This window comes from Nyctereutes procyonoides, unplaced genomic scaffold, assembly GCF_905146905.1.
Source record: "Nyctereutes procyonoides isolate TBG_1078 unplaced genomic scaffold, NYPRO_anot_genome, whole genome shotgun sequence".
In the NCBI taxonomy this organism is placed as follows: Eukaryota; Metazoa; Chordata; class Mammalia; order Carnivora; family Canidae; genus Nyctereutes; species Nyctereutes procyonoides.
Genome location: NW_026575046.1, coordinates 25,891,212 through 25,910,021, shown reverse-complemented (window position 1 = coordinate 25,910,021; position 18,810 = coordinate 25,891,212). Strand labels below are relative to the sequence as shown.

Here is an 18,810-nt window from a genome sequence, read left to right as displayed (position 1 = left end):
TATGGGTACTTGCTTCCTGCTTGTAATGTAAAAGGAGTTTATGATGCAAGGAAGTCACCTGTGAAGACAACAAGTCTCCAGGAAGGAGGAAGACAGGTAAAGAGAATTCATTTTTAGCTCCTGGTTGGGAAATACTGTTGTTATAAATTTAATTGTTAAACCCTTTGGCATGTGTTGAAAGGCAATTTTAGTTTCTAAGCTTCATTATGCTACCTCTGACTCCTTCGGCTGCCAGATTGCTTCCTTAAATAAGGGGATGGCTAAACCCTCAAGGTCTTTCAGTTCACTGATGTGGAGTCCACCAACCTCATTATTGCTAAAACATCTTAAGCCCTTTGTTCTGTTTCATAAAAAGCCTGGAAATTAGCTTTTGCACTGGAAGCAAATGAATCAAATAAAAGCTGATTCTGTTATGTTGACTCACCCAACACGTGGTTTTCCTAGAGTTAAAATCAAAAGTTGATATATTCAATTTAAAGCCTTGTGCTAATATAACTCCCACATCTTTGGAAGGGAAGGACTGATTTTAAGACCACCACATTTTTATAAGTTGAATCCCTGAGATAGTACCTTTCAACAAGGCAGGTGGTTGTTTTATCAATGATAAAATATGGAGAAGCAACATTTATAAACCATTTAACAGTTTATAAAGTACTTTTTATGCACACTCTTCTCTTTGACCCTTATAGAAGTCAAGTATTACAACTATTCCTGTTTTCCTATAAAAACCAAGTCTAACTGTCTAATTGGGAACAAAGTCTAGATCTGCACTCATGTCCTTTCATTCCAAAACTCTGATTCTATCATAGTAAGTTCTGCTCAGAACTCTTCTAGAGAAGTACTCCTTATTTGCCCATCCTATTGGCCATAAACAAATTAAACAGTTTCCACTTGTGCCACTTTGTATTCCTCAAATCCCTCTTTGGATACAGCTAGCCCAGTGGAAAAGTTTCAAACAACTGGCCACCAGGAAGGTGTGCATATGTTAGCCCCATTCACTTGTGTAAATGAACTTTGTTCCAGGAACAGACATTCAGCCATTAGCACAGTGGAAAGCTTTAAATTGTAAGACAAGCTAGTGAGGCATGGAGAATTTTCACAGATCATTGAAGGTCTCCAGACATTTGGGAGTAGCAGATCTATCCCCGATGCAAGTCACAAAAGATGGGTGTGTGTGTGTGTGTGTGTGTGTGTGTGTGTGTGTGTGTTTGTAGGTATACACACAAATTTGTGTCCAGGGGCAAAGGGAGAAGCAAGTCAGAGTAAGGGATATTTAAAGTGCCTTTTCTATTATAGATTTTTTACTTATGATAACAGAAACCATGGAAAAAATTTAGCCATACAGATTATTTAAACTTAGTGGAAAAGAAATGAACAACTATGGCATAACAAATATAGGTGGATCAACACCAGGGTGGTCCGGGGGGTTTTAAAAGGTACTTGGTTCACTATTTATTCTCCCCCTACTGTCTGCCTAGAGAAGGTTCTTGTTGATAGGAGACGTGCCATTTTGCACACCTATATTAACAGTGTTGAGTGATAGTTTAATTATATGGCAATAACATAATAGTTATTTATAAGAATATAAGTTTTTAAATTTAAAAGTGTAAGACTAGTCAGACTTCTAATGCCTTTCCAAAATCAAAAATTGGACTCTTACAAGTTAGTGAAAATAAAATGTAATGAAAGAACAAAAAGGAATTATATGTCATGGGTTTAAAATAAAAGCAAACCCTGAGAATAAACAAAGTAAGCATGTTAAATGGCACCGCCAGGATAACCTAATGGCAAGAGAATTTTATCTTTGGAAAAAGACATAAAGGATGATATTGGCTAGTATTTAAAGGCCATAATGAAAGACAAAGACATGATTATTTTGGAAAAGGGATCAGAATAGCATTCTTGGCCTAGAAGAAGAAGAAATGGACTGAAGCTAATCCAATATGCATGGAAGCTAATCGATGACAGATGAGAACTGGCTGAGAAACAGGCAGTGGAGGGAGGTAGGGAGGAACTTGTTATTAAAAATCCTGATTTTTCTTCCTATGTATTTTTACACAGTGCTAAGGAGAAGGCCTCCTTATATGCATAGTGATTTTGTTTTTTTTTTAACAGTGGATATAATTTATTCATTTTTTTAAAAAAACTGGATATAGTTTATTTCTGTTTTTTAAGTTTTTATTTTAATTTCAGTTAACATACAGTGTAAAAGGAGTTTCAGGTGTATAATATAGTGATTCAACACTTCCATATGACACCTGGTGCTCATCACAAGTGCACTCCTTAATCCCCATCACCTATTTCACCCAACCCTCTGCCCTCACATTCCTTCTGGTAACCATCAGTTTGTTCTCTATAATTAGAGTCTGTTTCTTGATTTGTTTCTCTCTCTCTCTCTTTTTTTCCCTTTGCTTGTTTTGTTTCTTAAATTCCACATGATAGTGAAATCATAGTATTTGTCTTTCTCTGAGTTATTTCACTTAGCCTTATACTCTCTATCACCCAACAATGTCATTGCAAATGGTAAGATTTCATTTTTTATGACTGAATAATATTCCATTATATATAACCTACATCTTCTTTACCCGTTCGTCAATAGATGGACACTTGAGTTGCTTGCATGTCTTGACTATTGCAGTTTATGCTGCTATAAACCCAGGGGTGCACACATCCCTCTGAATTAGCGTTTTTGTATTCTTTGGGTAAATACTCAGTAGTGCAATTACTAGATCATAGGATAGTTCTATTTTTAAACTTTTGAAGAACCTCTATACTATTTTCCACGGTGGCTGCAACAGTTTGCATTCCTACCAATAGTGCAAGAGGGTTCCCCTTTTTCTGCATCCTTGCCAACACCTGTTGTTTCTTATGCTATTGATTTTAGCTAACCAGGTGTAAGGTGATATCTCATAATAGTTTTGATTTGCATTTCCCTGAAGGTAAGTGATGATGAATATCTTTTTCATGTGTCTGTTGGTCATCAGGATGCCTTTTTTTGAGAAATAGTTGTTCATGTCTTCTGCCCATTTTTTTAATAATTTTTTTAAATTTTTATTTATTTATGATAGTCACACACACACACACACACACACAGAGAGAGAGAGAGAGAGAGGCAGAGACAGAGGCAGAGGGAGAAGCAGGCTCCATGCACCAGGAGCCCGATGTGGGATTCGATCCCGGGTTTCCAGGATCGCGCCCTGGGCCAAAGGCAGGTGCCAAACCGCTGCGCCACCCAGGGATCCCCTTCTGCCCATTTTTAAACTGGATTTTTTTGGGGGGTGTTGAGTTCTATAAGTTTGGTTTTTTTGTTGTTTTAGTAGCCCCATTCCCGGTTGGAGCCCAAAGTGGGGCTGAACTCATAACCCTGAGATCAGGACCTGAGCTGAAATCAACAGTCAGATGCTTACCTGACTGAGCCACTAGGCACCCTGAGTTTTGTAAGTTCTTTATATATTTTGCATACTAACCCTTTATTAAATATGTCATTGCAAATGTCTTTTCCCATCTAGTAGGTTGCCTTTTGGTTTTTTTATGATTTCTTTTATTATACAGAAACTTTTTATTTTGATGAAGTCCCAATAGTTTATTTTTGCTTTTGTTTCCCTTGTCTCAGGACCTGTGTAAAAAAATGCTATGGCTTAAAGAGCTTACTGCCTATGCTCTCTTCTAGGATTTTGATGGTTTCAGGTCTCACACTTAGGACTTTAATCCATTTTGAATTTATTTTTGTATATGATGTAAGAAAGTTTCTTACTTTTGCATGTAGCTGTCCAGTTTTCCCCACATCATTTGTTGAAGAGACTGTCTTTTCCTGCTTTACTGAGGATTAATTGTATAGTTGTGGGCTTATTTCTCATTTTTATTCTGTTCCATTGATCTATGTGTCTTTGTACCAATATGATACTATTTTGATTATTACAGCTTTGTAATATAACTTTAAGTCCAGAATTGTGATGCCTCCAGCTTTGCTTTGCTTTTTCAAGATTGCTTTGACAAATCAGGGCCTTCTGGGGTTCTATACAAATTTTAGGATTCTGTGTTCTAGCTCTGTGAAGAATGCTGTTGATATTTTGATAGGGATTGCACTAAATGTGTAAATTGCTTTGGGTAGTATAGATACTTTAACAATGTTTGTTCCTCCAACCTATGACCTGGAATATCCTTCCCTTTCTTTGAGTCTTCTTCAATTTCTTTCATTAGTGTTTTATAGTTTTCCAAGTACAGGTCTTTCACCTCGTTGGTTAGATTTATTCCTAGAGCACTTTTGTTTTTGAAGTACATTACTTTTTTTTTTTAAACTAAACTACAGATTTTATTTGGATTTCACCAGTGAAGTGCTTTACTTTTATTCTCTCACAAGGTGCTCAAAACATTCCAGTTTGATAGGGATGGCCCTCTCTTTGTACTCCAGAGAGGTTGTAGACTTTCTCTAAGTCACTCAGCTACCCGTGGGGAAGCTGAGGGTAAAACCCTTGTGCTCTGGCTCCTAATATGACAAATTATCTATCTATGAGAGAATGAAAAGATAGATGGTGACTGTCATCTCTGTCCATGCAATGCTGTTTTGTAACAGAAATTTTCATTCAAAATACTGAATGAAGTTGATATTACTTTATAAAGTTTATATGACAATTATAATTAAATATTTTTTATAAATACCAATTATTTTCTGCCACTCTCCTCCTTGGATATTTAAAAAAATATGTATGCTTGGAACATTTATCTTTGTTTTGCATTAATCTACTGTATGCATATTACTTCTTAGCTCTGTAATCTTAGGCACACTAGTTAAACTTTCTAAGTCCGGGTCCCCTCATTTGTAAAAGGAGTAATAATACAGCCATTGTGAGCATTATGCATTTGGCAAAGAAAGAGTCCTCAGTACTTTTAAATATTGTAAATATCAGTAAATATCAAATACTGTTATTCCAACCTATATATGACATAATCTTTGATATGTGTATTGAATTGAATGTTTCTTATTTATCTAAAATTCTCTTCCATATATCCTATAGACAAGTTGGTACATTTATAACACACTTAGAGCTTTATTCATATTTTTCTTAGTTAGAAAGTTAGAACTATAATATAAGCTCATATATAAATGGAATTTTTTATTGGCCATAATATATGTTCATTATATTTCTCTTCTTTTCTTAAACAAGCATGCACTAGTCCTTGCTGACACAAGAAATTACATCTCTTCCACTGGAAATACCCCTTACTGCCAGACAGTTTTGGTTACACAAGTGACTGTTCTAAGGTTTTTGAGTCATATAATGAACTCGGACTATTCATGCGGCAGGCCTTCGGATTAGACAGAGACAGTACATAGCACCATAAGCTTCCAGGAAATGACTTTAAACATATCTCAATCCTTTGTATAATTGCTTCTGATAAGAATTGCATCATCTACATTTGAACATCCTGTGTGTATGATGGAGGCCTCAAAGTGACATTGAAGGGAGAGCAGACCACAGCTTTACTTACAGAGGGGCACACTGCTGCTCTGCTTAGGAGGTAATCTTGCCTATAGATAGCTTATTTGAGACTTAAAAATAACTCTAGAATTCTCAAAGCCACATCACTACTATTTCCAGAGTAAAAGTCCACAGTGCAGTAAAAGTACAATAAATAAAACAAACAAAAGCATCAAGATAATTTTGTTAAGCTCTTGTACAATCCAGTGTAGACTACACCTATAAATTCTTAGAAACATGGGACATGGGCAGCCCGGGTGGCTCAGCAGTTTAGTGCTGCCTTCACTCCAGGGTGTGATCCTGGCAACGTGGGATCAAGTCCCATATCAGGCTCCCTGCATGGAGCCTGCTTCTCCCTCTGCCTGTGTCTCTGCCTCTCTCTCTCTCTCTGTGTCCTTCATGAATAAATAAAATCTTTTTTTTTTAAAGGAAAGAAACATGGGACATATGGAACAGTTGAAGCGGTACTTGAAAAATAAGGAGCATGGTTTAAGAAAACTTAGACTAGAGCCAGAAGCAAGTTGTCAGAAGGAAGGAAAGGGCTGAGAGATAGAGTTGGGGCTCAACAATACAGATGGTAAAGAAAGTCAAAGAAAGCTTCAGAACAAGCAGTAAGAGAGTAAAGAAAACAAGAGTGTGTGAGTGTGTGTGTGTGTTACATAAATCCAAGAGAAAAAGACTCAGTTATTAAAGGAATTCACAATAATCCCACTTTCTGTGCCCAAAGCTAACTTGATTAGTATCAGGAGGAAAGTTAATGTTTAAACAGTCCTTCTCACATCTGCTACTTCTATAACGTCTGTGCAGTTTCATAAATTAGGAGTGGAGACCGGCATAGTGCCAATCGTCAAAACAAATAGGCGATTCTGGATTTCAAGTTTCATACTATTTTCCTTGAGCCTGAGAGCCGTGAGGGCCGCTGGTCCTAGCTGTGGCCTGCTCCAGCAAGTGGGAAAAGCCATTGGCTGCCTCTGCCAGGCACCTCTGCAGCCAGGCACCTTGGCAGGGCCAGGCTCATGAGAGTGGGGCCAGGAGCAAATCTTGTCCGTCAAGTGTCCCAGGCCGTGGGAGGAAAAAATGAACTCTTCACAGTAAAATCATACAGTTAGTGACACTGAGGGAACACCAGCGCTATTAACCACCTGGGGTTGGCCCTTACTATATCTCTGGTATTACTCATGGTTGCAAGCTCTACATATCAAGCTTCCTCTTTGGCTCTACTCCACACTCCTTAAAGGTATGGTCGACATTTCCTACGCTGTACCTCACCCTGTGTTCCGCCTGTGGTGGATTCGCAGATCACGTCCATGACTCGACCTCTTCTGCTGCTTTGCTTTAACAAGGCCAGCAGGGTGGAAGGGCAGACTGGCATGCCAGGCTGGCTTCGGCTCTCTTTCCTTCCAGCTGTGCCTTGCCATAGGATTAGCCTCTCAGGAAGACAACTCGCCTTTCTCTTCTTGTGTGCCAGGGTACGCTCATAGCAGCTGGTGTTATAGACAGGCTTGAGGGAAGTAAGGCCTTGATAAGCCTGACATTACACCTTACCAGAAAGCTCTATACTGGAGTTAAAGGCATTAGACCAGCCAATAACAGAGTGGTGACTTGTTTTCCAGTAGTCATTGTCCTATGTTTATACATCTTTCAGGAATGTCATAAGAAGGCCACAGAGGGACTTAAGAATGTCTAGTGTCGTTGGTCTGGACATAACCTGATCAACACCAGAATCTTATCATAGTTGCTAAGACATTCATATTTTAACAATGTTTTGTATGCTCAGAGAGAATCATGGAGAGAGAAAGGGTGTATGGCTGCCTCTCACTTTCCTGGGACTCTGCTTGCTAGATCCCTGTCAACATTTTGTCCTGGTTTGTCTTATTCAACTTCCAACCTGCAGTGTGGCCAGTAGTTGAGTTGCCCTCCAACCCTTGATAGGTTTATCATCTCTAATAGCATCTACTACTGATGGTGGCTCTTTATTTTAGATTTACCTTGTCCCAGAAAGAACAACCTTGACTTTATCATTTAAAAAGAACAACCTCAAGCTTGATCGCAGATTATCCTCAGCAAGGCCACACTTATGAAACAGAACTTCAGAGTCCCTCCAAAGGTCTTGTTCAGCTCATACTTAAGTCAAACTACTATTGTTCACTTCATAGAGTACCTCAGGTGAGTCATTTGGAAATAGGGCTTTCATTCAATCATTCAGCAAATAATTAATGATCCCCTAACTTGGTGCTAGATAGCACTCTGGCTTCTGAGTACATGCCACTGGAAAAAAACAATGCACTTCTGTCTCTTCAGGGCAGAAGATAGACGATGAGCATGCAGACAAAGGTGATTTCAGATAGTAATAACTAATCTACATAAAATAAATTTGCACGGAAGGTAGGAGAATGGCCGCGAGGTGTGCTGAAGTGCTCATTTAGGTAGACATGCTCTGAAAAGTTTCTATGAAGAGAAGACATTTGAGTGGAGACTGAACAACGGGAACCAAGCAAGCAAGTGAAGATCCTGGGGAGACTTCTCCTTCCAGGAGAAAAGCATTTGCAGAAGCTTTGACATAGTAATGAGTTTAGTGTGTTCAAGGGACGGACAGAAGACACAGTTCATGGGGTGCAAGAGTGAGGGGGTAAATCATGAGACAGGATAGGTACACTGCGACCAGATCATGGAAGATCCTTTAAATAATTTTAATGTATTCTAATTGCAGTTGGAAGCCACAGAAGGTTTTAATCTAGGGAGTGACATTATTTGAATCATGTATTTAAGCATTTATGAGCCTGCCCTGAGGGGTAAGAAGGGAAGCAGAAGGTGGGTTACGAAGGGGTTGCAGCAAGGACTCACGTTGGTTTGAGCAGGGGCTGCAGGGAAGATAGGGTTAACCAACAGTCTGTTATCACATGTATTTTGGTGGTGGTATCAATGGCACTGACTAATGGATGAGATATGGGGGGAGGTGACAGAAAGAGAGGAGTCAAGGATTTTCGGTCTCATCACTGGTACAGAAAATCAAATATTTATTTAAGTTTGGTATGTTAAGTTTGGTATGTAGGCATCAATGCCGTGATGGTTGTTCTGGGTATCTACATTTCAGGAAAGAATCCGGGGCTGGACATGTAAAATTGTGGGTCATCAGCAACTTTATGTGCTAGATTCCAAGGTCAAACTATTCCAACCATAACATCTTCCTACACTCTTGACTACAGTTTATGATTAACAAAGCATAATAAGATAATTGTTAGACATGTGCTCTCATACCCCAAATGCTGTCAATAATTACTACTCTTTGGGTTTTTAACCAGACCATTCTTATCCTTCCAAATGACTGACAAACTGCAATGCACCTTGCTTTCCAAGTCTCCTCATATTAGTTAATGCTTTTCTCCTGACTATTCATTTCCTCCCCTTGAGACCCACCTCATGAGTCACTTCCTTCAAGATGCCTTCTGACACATAGTGCCCTCCTGAGTGATAATTTCATTTTATTTCCTTATCACACAGATAGGCATGCTTCAAAATGTGGATAATCTGGATTTTAAATGTTTCCTTAAATTTAATTTTTAAGCATCAAACATAAGTTCACACAGAAAAAATACTATTAATTATAGCTTTTACTTGATAAGCCAACAATAGCCCATTCAATAATTGGAAAGAACGCTAAAGGATCCACATTGCAAGCTATAGGGTAAGTCTGGAACCTTCTGCTGCAACAAGGAGATAAGGTTCCAGTGGCAGGATTCTTGTGACCAGTGAACAGCAGGACTGGCAAGGGAGGAGCTACAGTTCTTCAACTTAAAGACAACTTTCAGAATCATCTGAATTCCCCTACATTATTTTCATTATTTTTATGAGAAACTTAAACCAGCTGTGGAGGTATATATTTCCATATCCATGAAGATAGTGCATATAAATGTAACCATGGTTTAAATGTAACCATTACGCAGCATTAAAAAACCAGGTGCACTTTCAGGCAAAAACAAATGATAAAAATGCACTAGAGAAAGCTAACTGTAAATTTTTCATGAAGTCTTCTGAGAATCCTGTGCCACACAGAGGAGGGAAGATTGACCTAGAATGACCCAGTAGATACAGCCTTGCTGAAGGAAAAAATTTAGGGGGGAAAATTCTACCATCTGGCTAAGAGGCAGCATTAGCTAGTTGACCATTTGCAAAAGCGCAATGGTGGATACCTGTTTGCAGAATAAGAAATGAAAACAACCCTATCTATGTATCTATCGATCTATCTATCCATTCACCCACCAGCCCATTTGTCCCTCCCTTCCCTTCCCTCCCTCCATCCCTCCATCCATTAATTAAATGGTCAAAACTACTACTATAAATGTACTACAAAATATTTAGGAAAAGTTTTCTATCTAGGTTTTTAAAAAGTACTATTACACCATCTCATTAATTATCAATCTCAAATTTATCAACTCTCAAGGAAAGAGCCGTCATTTAAGGATATTTGGGGGCTATCTATTAATAATATACTTATGTACCAATCCAAACAAGTAATTGGAATTGAATATTAAATTTATATAGTATTCTTATTGAAATCATAAAGAGAATATTCTTACCAGTTGCCTTTTGGATTTATAAACTGCTGGACTGCATAGCCAAACTGTTCACTTGAAGGACCGGAAAATATCTTTGCTTCTAGGAGACCAACATTATATGCCATACAACAATTTAAAATGCCTATTAAAAAAATGAAAAAAATAGTCCATATTTACAATTTGTGAATATTAAGTTTGTAATATAATTCTTAAGGGCCACTTAAAAAATTGTTTTATATAACATTTATTCTCATTACTGTTTACTAAGAAATAATAGATAATGCTTTTTTTTTTATTCACTAGCTAATGCTTTTTAAGTTCTTATTTGGGGCTCTGGTACCATGCTTAATACTTTATATGCATGATTCATTACCTCATTCATCCTCATAGCATCCCTAGGAGATGATTAATATTATATTTGTTTTGCAAAGATTTCTAAGGTTTCTGGAGATCAGCATGTCATACAAGTCTAAAGGAATAAGGGTAAGGGAAGAATTTGAACACAGGGCTGTCTGATTTCAAGTTTGAATTGTTAAACCACATGTTACCTCTAGGGACTCTTAAGTAACTTCAGTTCTCTTTGTCCTTCCTAACACAATGAGACTCCTAGCTGCCCAAGGGCAGAGGCTGAAGGCTATCTACCTTTTCTCCTAAATTCCCCTGAAGATTTTTGACATGGATTCCGTATGAAATATATGGTGGAAAAGCACTGCTGACTACATAAAAGGAGGAAGAAAAATCACAGCTCCTTGAAAACTACATCATTTTCTTTCAGAGGAGCTCATTTTTGAGGATGAAAATGTAGGGGATGGTGTCCTATCACTTTTATTCCCCTGAGAACTGTCAAAAGTGGTTTTGGTTTTTGATGCTTCTTTCTGAAGGCTCAAGAAACAATAATCATTTTCACAAACAACAAAGACTTTGATAGGCTAAAAGCTCTGAGAGCCTTTTTTTGAAAAACCTTATTTGTGATGGAAAGGGAAGAGGGGAAGGAGTGAGGCTGATGCCTGTCAGTCCTTCATTCTAGAGAAAGCAAGCTGTGCGTGGATACTAGTGCTGTCTGTGGGGATGGGAGTGCGCTTCATGCTGTTTGACATCAGGGTTTATCTTTGCAGACACTGAAGGCAGAGGGGGTTCTTTAAAACTGACCTCCACGATCTATTAATATGTGTTTTCACGGAAGAATAGCCCACTTTCTGGGCAGCAGTGAAAGCACACAGTTCATAAATCTATTGTTTCAGGCACTGAAAGACTGAGAAAAGAGGACTTGCTCTTCATTGTGCTGCGTACTCCTGGGAGCTGATTCTGCACAGTGGCTGGAGCATTATGAAGCCCGCGATAGAGCTTGGGGGACTTAAAGTAGTTACTGTGCTTCTCCATGTGCCAAAGTCATTCCACCACGGATCTGTTCATTCAAGAGAGCTCGGCTCATTATTTCTTAGAAATGTGGTCTGCTGGCAATAGAAGGACAAATAGCAATTTTGAAATACGCTATAGCAAAATCCACATGGCTGTACTTTCACAAAATTTCTCTTACATCTATGTTTCACATGTACCACTGCCTCTTCTTATTTTTCAGGAAATAAAATGCAGAAGAAAACAACATAGCAAATTAATCATGGAAACAGAACTGACATTCAGAACACGAGTGTTTTCAATCAACAGTTTAAAGATTTTATTTATTTATTTATGAGAGACAGAGAGGCAGAGACACACAGGCAGAGGGAGAAGCAGGCTCCCCAAGGGGAGCCCAAAGTGGGACTCGATCCCAGGACTCCAGGATCATACCCTGAGCCGAAGGCAGATGCTCAACCACTGAGCTACCCAGGCGGCCCTCAATCAACAGTTTTACTTCAGACTCTGGGCTCCTCCCTGTTGGACAGACAGCCGCACCTGCGGCGCAGGGCCAGCCCGGCGGGAGACACGCTGGTGAAGGGAGGAGTGGACGGATCGGGCCCTACCAGGCGCCTGGTCACCAGGGCTGCTGTTAACTCTGGCAAAGTGGATACTGTCGCCATCAATGACCTCCTCATTTATCTCAACTACATGGTGTACCTGTTCCAGTATGATTCTACCCACGGCAAATTCCACGGCACAGTCAAGGCTGAGAACGGGAGACTTGGCATCAACGGGAAGGCCATCTCCATCTTCCAGGAGCGAGATCCCGCCAACATCAAATGGGGTGATGCTGGTGCTGAGTATGTTGTGGGTTCCACTGGGGTCTTCACCACCATGGAGAAGGCTGGGGCTCACTTGACGGGCAGGGCCAAGAGGGTCATCATCTCTGCTCCTTCTGCTGATGCCCCCATGTTTGCGATGGGTGGGAGCCATGAGAAGTAGGACAACTCCCTCAAGATTGTCAGCAACGCCTCCTGCACCACCAACTGCTTGGATCCTCTAGCCAAACTCATCCATGACCACTTCGGCATCGTGGAGGGCCTCATGACACCGTCCAGGCCGTCACTGCCACCCAGAAGATTGTGCACAGCCCCTCTGGGAAGCTGTGGTGTGGCGGCGGCGGGGCTGCCCAGAACATCATCCCTGCTTCCACTGGCGCCGCCAAGGCTGTGGGCAAGATCATCCCTGAGCTGAACGGGAAGCTCACTGGCGTGGCCTTCCGTGTCCCCACCCCAACGAGTCAGTTGTGGATCTGACCTGCCGCCTGGAGGAAGCTTCCAAATATGCGACATCAAGAAGGTGGTGAAGAAGGCATCGGAGGGCCCCCTCAAGGGCATCCTGGGCTACACTGAGGACCAGGCTGTCTCCTGTGACTTCAACAGTGACACCACTCTATCACCTTCGACGCCGGGGCTGGCATTGCCCTCAATGACCACTTCGTCAAGCTCAATTCCTGGTATGACAATGAATTTGGCTACGGCAACCGGGTGGTGGACCTCATGGTCCACATGGCCTCCAAGGAGTAAGGGCCTCCTGGACCACCAGCCCCAGCAAGAACAAGAGGCCCTCAGCAGCTGGGGAGTCCCTGCCCCAACTTAATGCCCCAACACACTGAGAATCTCCTGACCTCCAATTTACATCCCAGACCCCAAGGAAGGGGAGGGGCCTGGGGAGCCCTACCTTGTCATGTATCATCAATAAAGTATACTGTACTCAGCCAAAAAAAAAAAAAAAACCAGTTTAACTTCACCTCATGGTACAGAACTTAATAAATGCTATTTAAATATGTTACCAAAGCTCCAACATACCAGCAAAATCTTGGGGAGATGATGTCAAATGCTCCTACTTTTCTAATATCTAACACTGGGAAGGCCACATATGACTGTAATGATGTCATTTTGATTAATTAGACTTAATTAGACTTCAGCAGATCACATGACATAAAATCACACTGGAATTCATTTTATCATCTAGCAGCTAAATTTCAATTTATATATGTTACATATAAATACGTATTTATATATTACATTAATATATACATGTTATACATACATATGTATGTCACACATAAGTACATGTAAATACATGCATATAAACTATTATTCAAAAATATAAATCAGATCATTTCAGATCATTTCATTTCTCTGCTAAAAATATCTCAGTGTCTTTTATTTATTCATTTATTTTTCTCAAGTATTATATACATATTCACATGTACCACATTTTCTTTATCCATTCATCAATTGATGAACACTTGGGTTGCTTCCGTATCTTGGCTATTGTAAATAATGCTGCAACATTGGGGTACTTATATGTTTTTGAATTTGTGTTTTTGTATTCCTTGGATAAATACCAGTAGTGGACTACTGGGTCAATGGTAACTCTATTTTCAATTTTTTGAGGAATCCCCATACTGTTTTCCACAGCGGCTGCACAAAATTACATTCCCATAAAGTGCATAAGGGTTCTTTTTCCTCTGCATTCTCACCAACCCTTGTTGTTTCTTGTGTTTTTGATTTTAGCCATTCTGACAGGTGTGAGGTGGTATGTCAATATGGTTTTGATTTTCATTTCCCTGAGGATGAATGATGTTGAGCATCTTTTCACTTGTCTGTTGGCCATCTGGATGTAATCTTTGGAGAAATGTCTGTTCGTGTCTTCTGATGATTTTTAATTGGATTGTTTTTCTGGTGTGGAGTTTTATAAGATTTTTTGAAAAGATTTTATTTATTTATTTGACAGAGAGAGGGAGCACAAGCAGAGGGAGTGGTAGGCAGAGAAAAAGGAAGAAGAAATCACCCTGCAGAGCATAGAGCCTAATGTGGGACTCAATCCCAGAACCCTGGGCTCATGATCTGAGCTGAAGGCAGATGCTTAAGTGACTGAGCCACCCAAGCACCCTCTCAGTTTTTTTATATATTTTGGATATTAACCCATTATTGGATATATTGCTTGTAAATATCTTCTCCTAGTCACTGGGCTGTCTTTTTGTTTTGTTGATGGTTTCTTTCACTGTGCAGAAACATTTTAGTTTGGTTTAGTCCCAATAGTTTAATTTTGCTTTTATTTCCTTTCCCAGAGGACACATACCTAGAAAAATGTTTGTACAGTGATACCAAATTATTGCCTATATTTTCTTCTAGGAATTTTATTGTTTCAGATCTCACATTTAGATCTTTCATCCATTTTGAGTTTATTTTTGTGTATGGTAAAAGAAAATGGTTCAGTTTCATTCTTGTGCATGCATCTGTTCAGTTTTTCCAACACCATTTGTTGAAGAGACTGTCCTTTTCCTATTTTATGTTCTTGCTTCCTTTGGTCATAGAACTATCCCAGTATCTTATCCATGCACCAAGAATAAAATCCAATTTTCTTACCATGGTTTCAAATGTTATTCATTATCTGACCTTGTATTATTGGTGACTTCAGTTTTACTACCCTCCTTTGTCACTATGTTCCAGCCACACTAGCTTTCCTTCTGTCCTTTGAGCACAAGCAGTTCATTCTGCTTATGGCCTTTGCAACTGCTTGACCCACCGCCTACCACATTTCCTCCCAACTCAGCATCTATGTCTTGGCACCTATTCAATATTTAGGTCTCTGCTTTCCTCATAGAGACTTCCCCTGACTCTTCTCTCTAGCAGCAACACTCTACTTCATTAATATACCACTATCACAGCACTAATTATCTGAAAGTATCTTCTGTATCTGCATTATTTTGTGTCTTTTCCTGCCTAGTAAGACCTAAACTCCTTGAGAGCTCAGATTTTATTTCTTTTATTCATTCTTATTTTCTCAGCATCTAGTATATTTGTTGAATGAAATGAATTTTTAATTAATATGTTCTTCAATGATAATTTGGAATATAGGGAAGTTTAAGGGACAAAAGATCACTTATATCATTTTAAATACATACCTACAACTAATTCACTAACAATGTCATCATTTCACACTTAGCCTATGATAAGTAATTAGCTTATGTAAATTTAATGTAAGTATTATGCCTAATTCAATATCTATCCTTTCTTTGAAGTCCCATTATGCATAGAAATATGTTTCTATATCTGTTCTCATAATTTAACTGGCTAATGTGGAAAATAACAACCATATTATCCCTTCCCCTACAACCAAGCCCATATGTCTGTACCCACTGAATGATCCAGTAAATGGATCATTCAAAACATATTTATCTAGCCCTTTTGTTCATTGCTATATCTTCAGGAACTAGAAAATGCTTGGCACAAAACAGACAAGATCTCTACTGTCTTTGAGCTTCTTCCTGATAATTTGAGGACAACCAAAAAATTACATCATAATGGGATGAATATTAAATTTCAGAGAACTACAAAGAACCCTGAACCAAAAGTTGAAAAGAGGGTAAATATAAGTTTGAAGGCTTCACAGAAGAGGTGGTAATTAATCTGGACCTTGAAGGACAAGCTGAAATTCATAATATAAAGAGAAAGGCAAAAGTCATAGGGCACAAGGGACATACTGCTCAGCAGTATAGAGATGTGAAAGAGAAGAGGAGGGGATAAAAAAAATTGGCACAGAAAATCATAGATTGTTTTATTAATTTATATGTTTGCAGTTCTGCATTGGACATAGTGAGTTTCAAGGTGACTTGAGCTGTGTCCTGCCAGGGACATATTATTACCCAAAATGTAAATCTTCCCTTTGTGTCCTTACGTGAATGTCTGTGAATACAATAACAGTGCAGCAAACTCAAAGTATTGATCAAAGGTGACCTTGATGTGCATTTGTTGACAGTAATTCAGTCGAAGTATTCCAGTGAATCTCACTGGAATTTACTGCAAATTTAAGCATTGTATCCTCTGGAAATCTAACTCATTTCCTCTATGCCCAAAATAATTGATTATAACTTGGCTTGTTATCATTTTAATATCCATAGGCAAACCAGATAGATAAGCACACCTTGATTAATATAGAATTATTTTTTCTTCCATTCATTTAAAAATATTTTAGAGAACCTCCTGCCCTGAGAGTTCCTGCTCATCTCTGAAAATGATGTTTGGGGAGCCTTAATAATTTAAGAATTAATTTCAGCAAATATGAAATTTGTTCTCCCACTTTATTCTGGAACCCAATTTTAAGTTATGAGATAATTCAAAAGAGAAATATATGTTTGGGGATTAGATATAGTTAATCCAGTTTTGTTCTCAAAATGTAGTGAAGCTCAGATAGGAAAGAAATCTTTTGAAAACAAGAGCAGAAATAAATGTATAAAACAAAACAGATCATTCTATATTTGCCAACAAAAATTTGTCAGGGGAAGTTTATTGACTTCCAAAATATCATTGTAAGAGATTAATGACCTATGTTTGTAGTAAAAGATGGCAGAAGGAGGGTCTAATTTGTGTGGTCAATGCAAAATTTAAGAATGTCTACATGTGTTGAAGGGCTGGTGGGGCACACTTTTCATGGAAGAGGTTCATTTGCAAAAAGGTCCAGGGAAATATAAGGGGAGAAATTCATTTTAAGAGAAGAGACTCAAGGTCAGTAACAGGAGGTAGATTTGGGAAGAGCATGGTGTTTTTAACTAGGATGCTCAGATTATACTCTGGCCCATTCCTGCAGATGTATGCTGGCATTTTAGGGGGGAAATAGCTCTGCTAACCAGTAAATAAAAACATAATAACTCTTCCAGTTATAAAATAAATAAGTCACGGAGATATAATGCACAGCATGGTGAGTTCAGTTAAAAACCTCGTATTGTATATTTGAAAGTTGCTAAGAAAGTGTATCTTAAAAGTTATCATCATAAGAAAAAACTACATGTAGTGATGGATATCAACTAGACTCATTGTGATCATTTCACAATACACACATACATAGAATCATTATGTTGTACACCTGAAAGTAACTTAATGTCATATGTTAATTACATCTCAATAAAAAAATCCAAATTAATCATTATATCTATATCTAAATCTAGATAAAGATATATAAAATGGTCCTCCTCAGAAGCCACAGGGGACTGCCAGGAGCAGAGGCATAGGTTAGTGAACCAGGGATTGCAGGGGCAGCAGGAAGTTCTAGCAATCACCAAGACCCTGGGGAACACTCTTAGGGGAAAGCCACATTTCCCAGGAAAATTGTGCTTTTCCACAATTTTGTGGAAGAGACCAGGAGAAACACTCTTATCTAAATCAGGGATAGGTGAGACTCCAGGGCTGGTCTGTTCTGGGGAGAAATTTCTCTTCCTCTGTGGGTCTATGAAGCTTGAAAATGAGTTGTCTGCTGCTAGAATATAGTGGTGTAACAGGTATGGGACTGACATTTCCAATTCAAAAGGAAGAAATTAGAAGGAATGATGGGTCATAGGTACCAAGAAAGTTTAACATAGCAGGTCAAATTCCATTAGGTTTAAAGGCCTGAGAATAATCCTCTGTGGCTCAAGGCTCTGTCCTCTGAGCCTACAACAGCTCTACTGGCCTCTACTTCTCTATCCCATTAGTCCAAGGTGGCAGCATTGCTGCTGAAACAATAGTCCTAAAAGCTCATAGGTCTCCTGTGTACATCATGGGGATCTATGCCATTACACAAGAGAGTTCTCCACAGACCTTTCCTGGATAACCTCATCTCTATTGCTGACCTCTGCTGAGATGGTTGAGAGGATCCATGAATCACATGCCTAATCTGTTATGCAAAGTTTACCAACCACACCCTTGGCCTATTCGTTAGAACAACACTTTCTTAACAATGAGTCTCCTAATATTAGCTTTCATTTTTGCAATCTGTATAGGCTGAGAGTGTCTCATCATTAGGTTACTGTTCTGTTTTGTTGAATTTCTCAATTTCTCATTCCTCTTGCACTTTACTACATTCAGCAAGGAAAAAGCAAGCATCACTTTCAACATTTTGCTGGGAAAATTTTCAGCTAAACATCTAAATTCATTGCTTGAAAGTTTTGCTTTCTACACAACTACAGAGCACAATTAGCCCACATTTTCTGCCACCGTAACAAGGATTACCTTCCCTCAAGTTTTCAATAGCATGTTCCTCATTTCTTTCTTGAGAACTTCACCAGAAGCAGCTTCAATATTCATGTTTCTACCAACACTCTCCACAAGATAATCTTCAAAGACTCTGTATCCAAATAAGGTAATATACACAGATTTTGGGGGGCAAGGATGTAGACATATTTTTTGGGGGCACCAGTCAACTTCATACAGTGGGTAGTCCAAGAATGTAAGATCCTAACTGCTGTTTACCTGGGCCATTTCTTGGGGTTGTGTTTACAGGGAACAGCCTTGATGGTTGAGGTAAGATCTCTCTCCAGGGCAAAGAATAAGTTTGCTGACTTCTTGCTGTAAAATAGCAGGTTCCTCTCTTGTAATGCAACCTAGTGTGAA

At 39.0% G+C, this 18,810-nt stretch overlaps 1 protein-coding gene across 1 annotated transcript in view; it reads right to left on the bottom strand.

The window, feature by feature from the left end:
- Positions 1–18,810, bottom strand: part of ITGA2 (integrin subunit alpha 2) — a 101,583-nt gene that overhangs the window by 64,904 nt on the left and 17,869 nt on the right. The window contains exon 2 of the mRNA XM_055324997.1: positions 10,058–10,178. Coding sequence (XP_055180972.1) covers positions 10,058–10,178 — 121 coding nt within the window. The remainder of the gene's footprint in view (positions 1–10,057; positions 10,179–18,810) is intronic.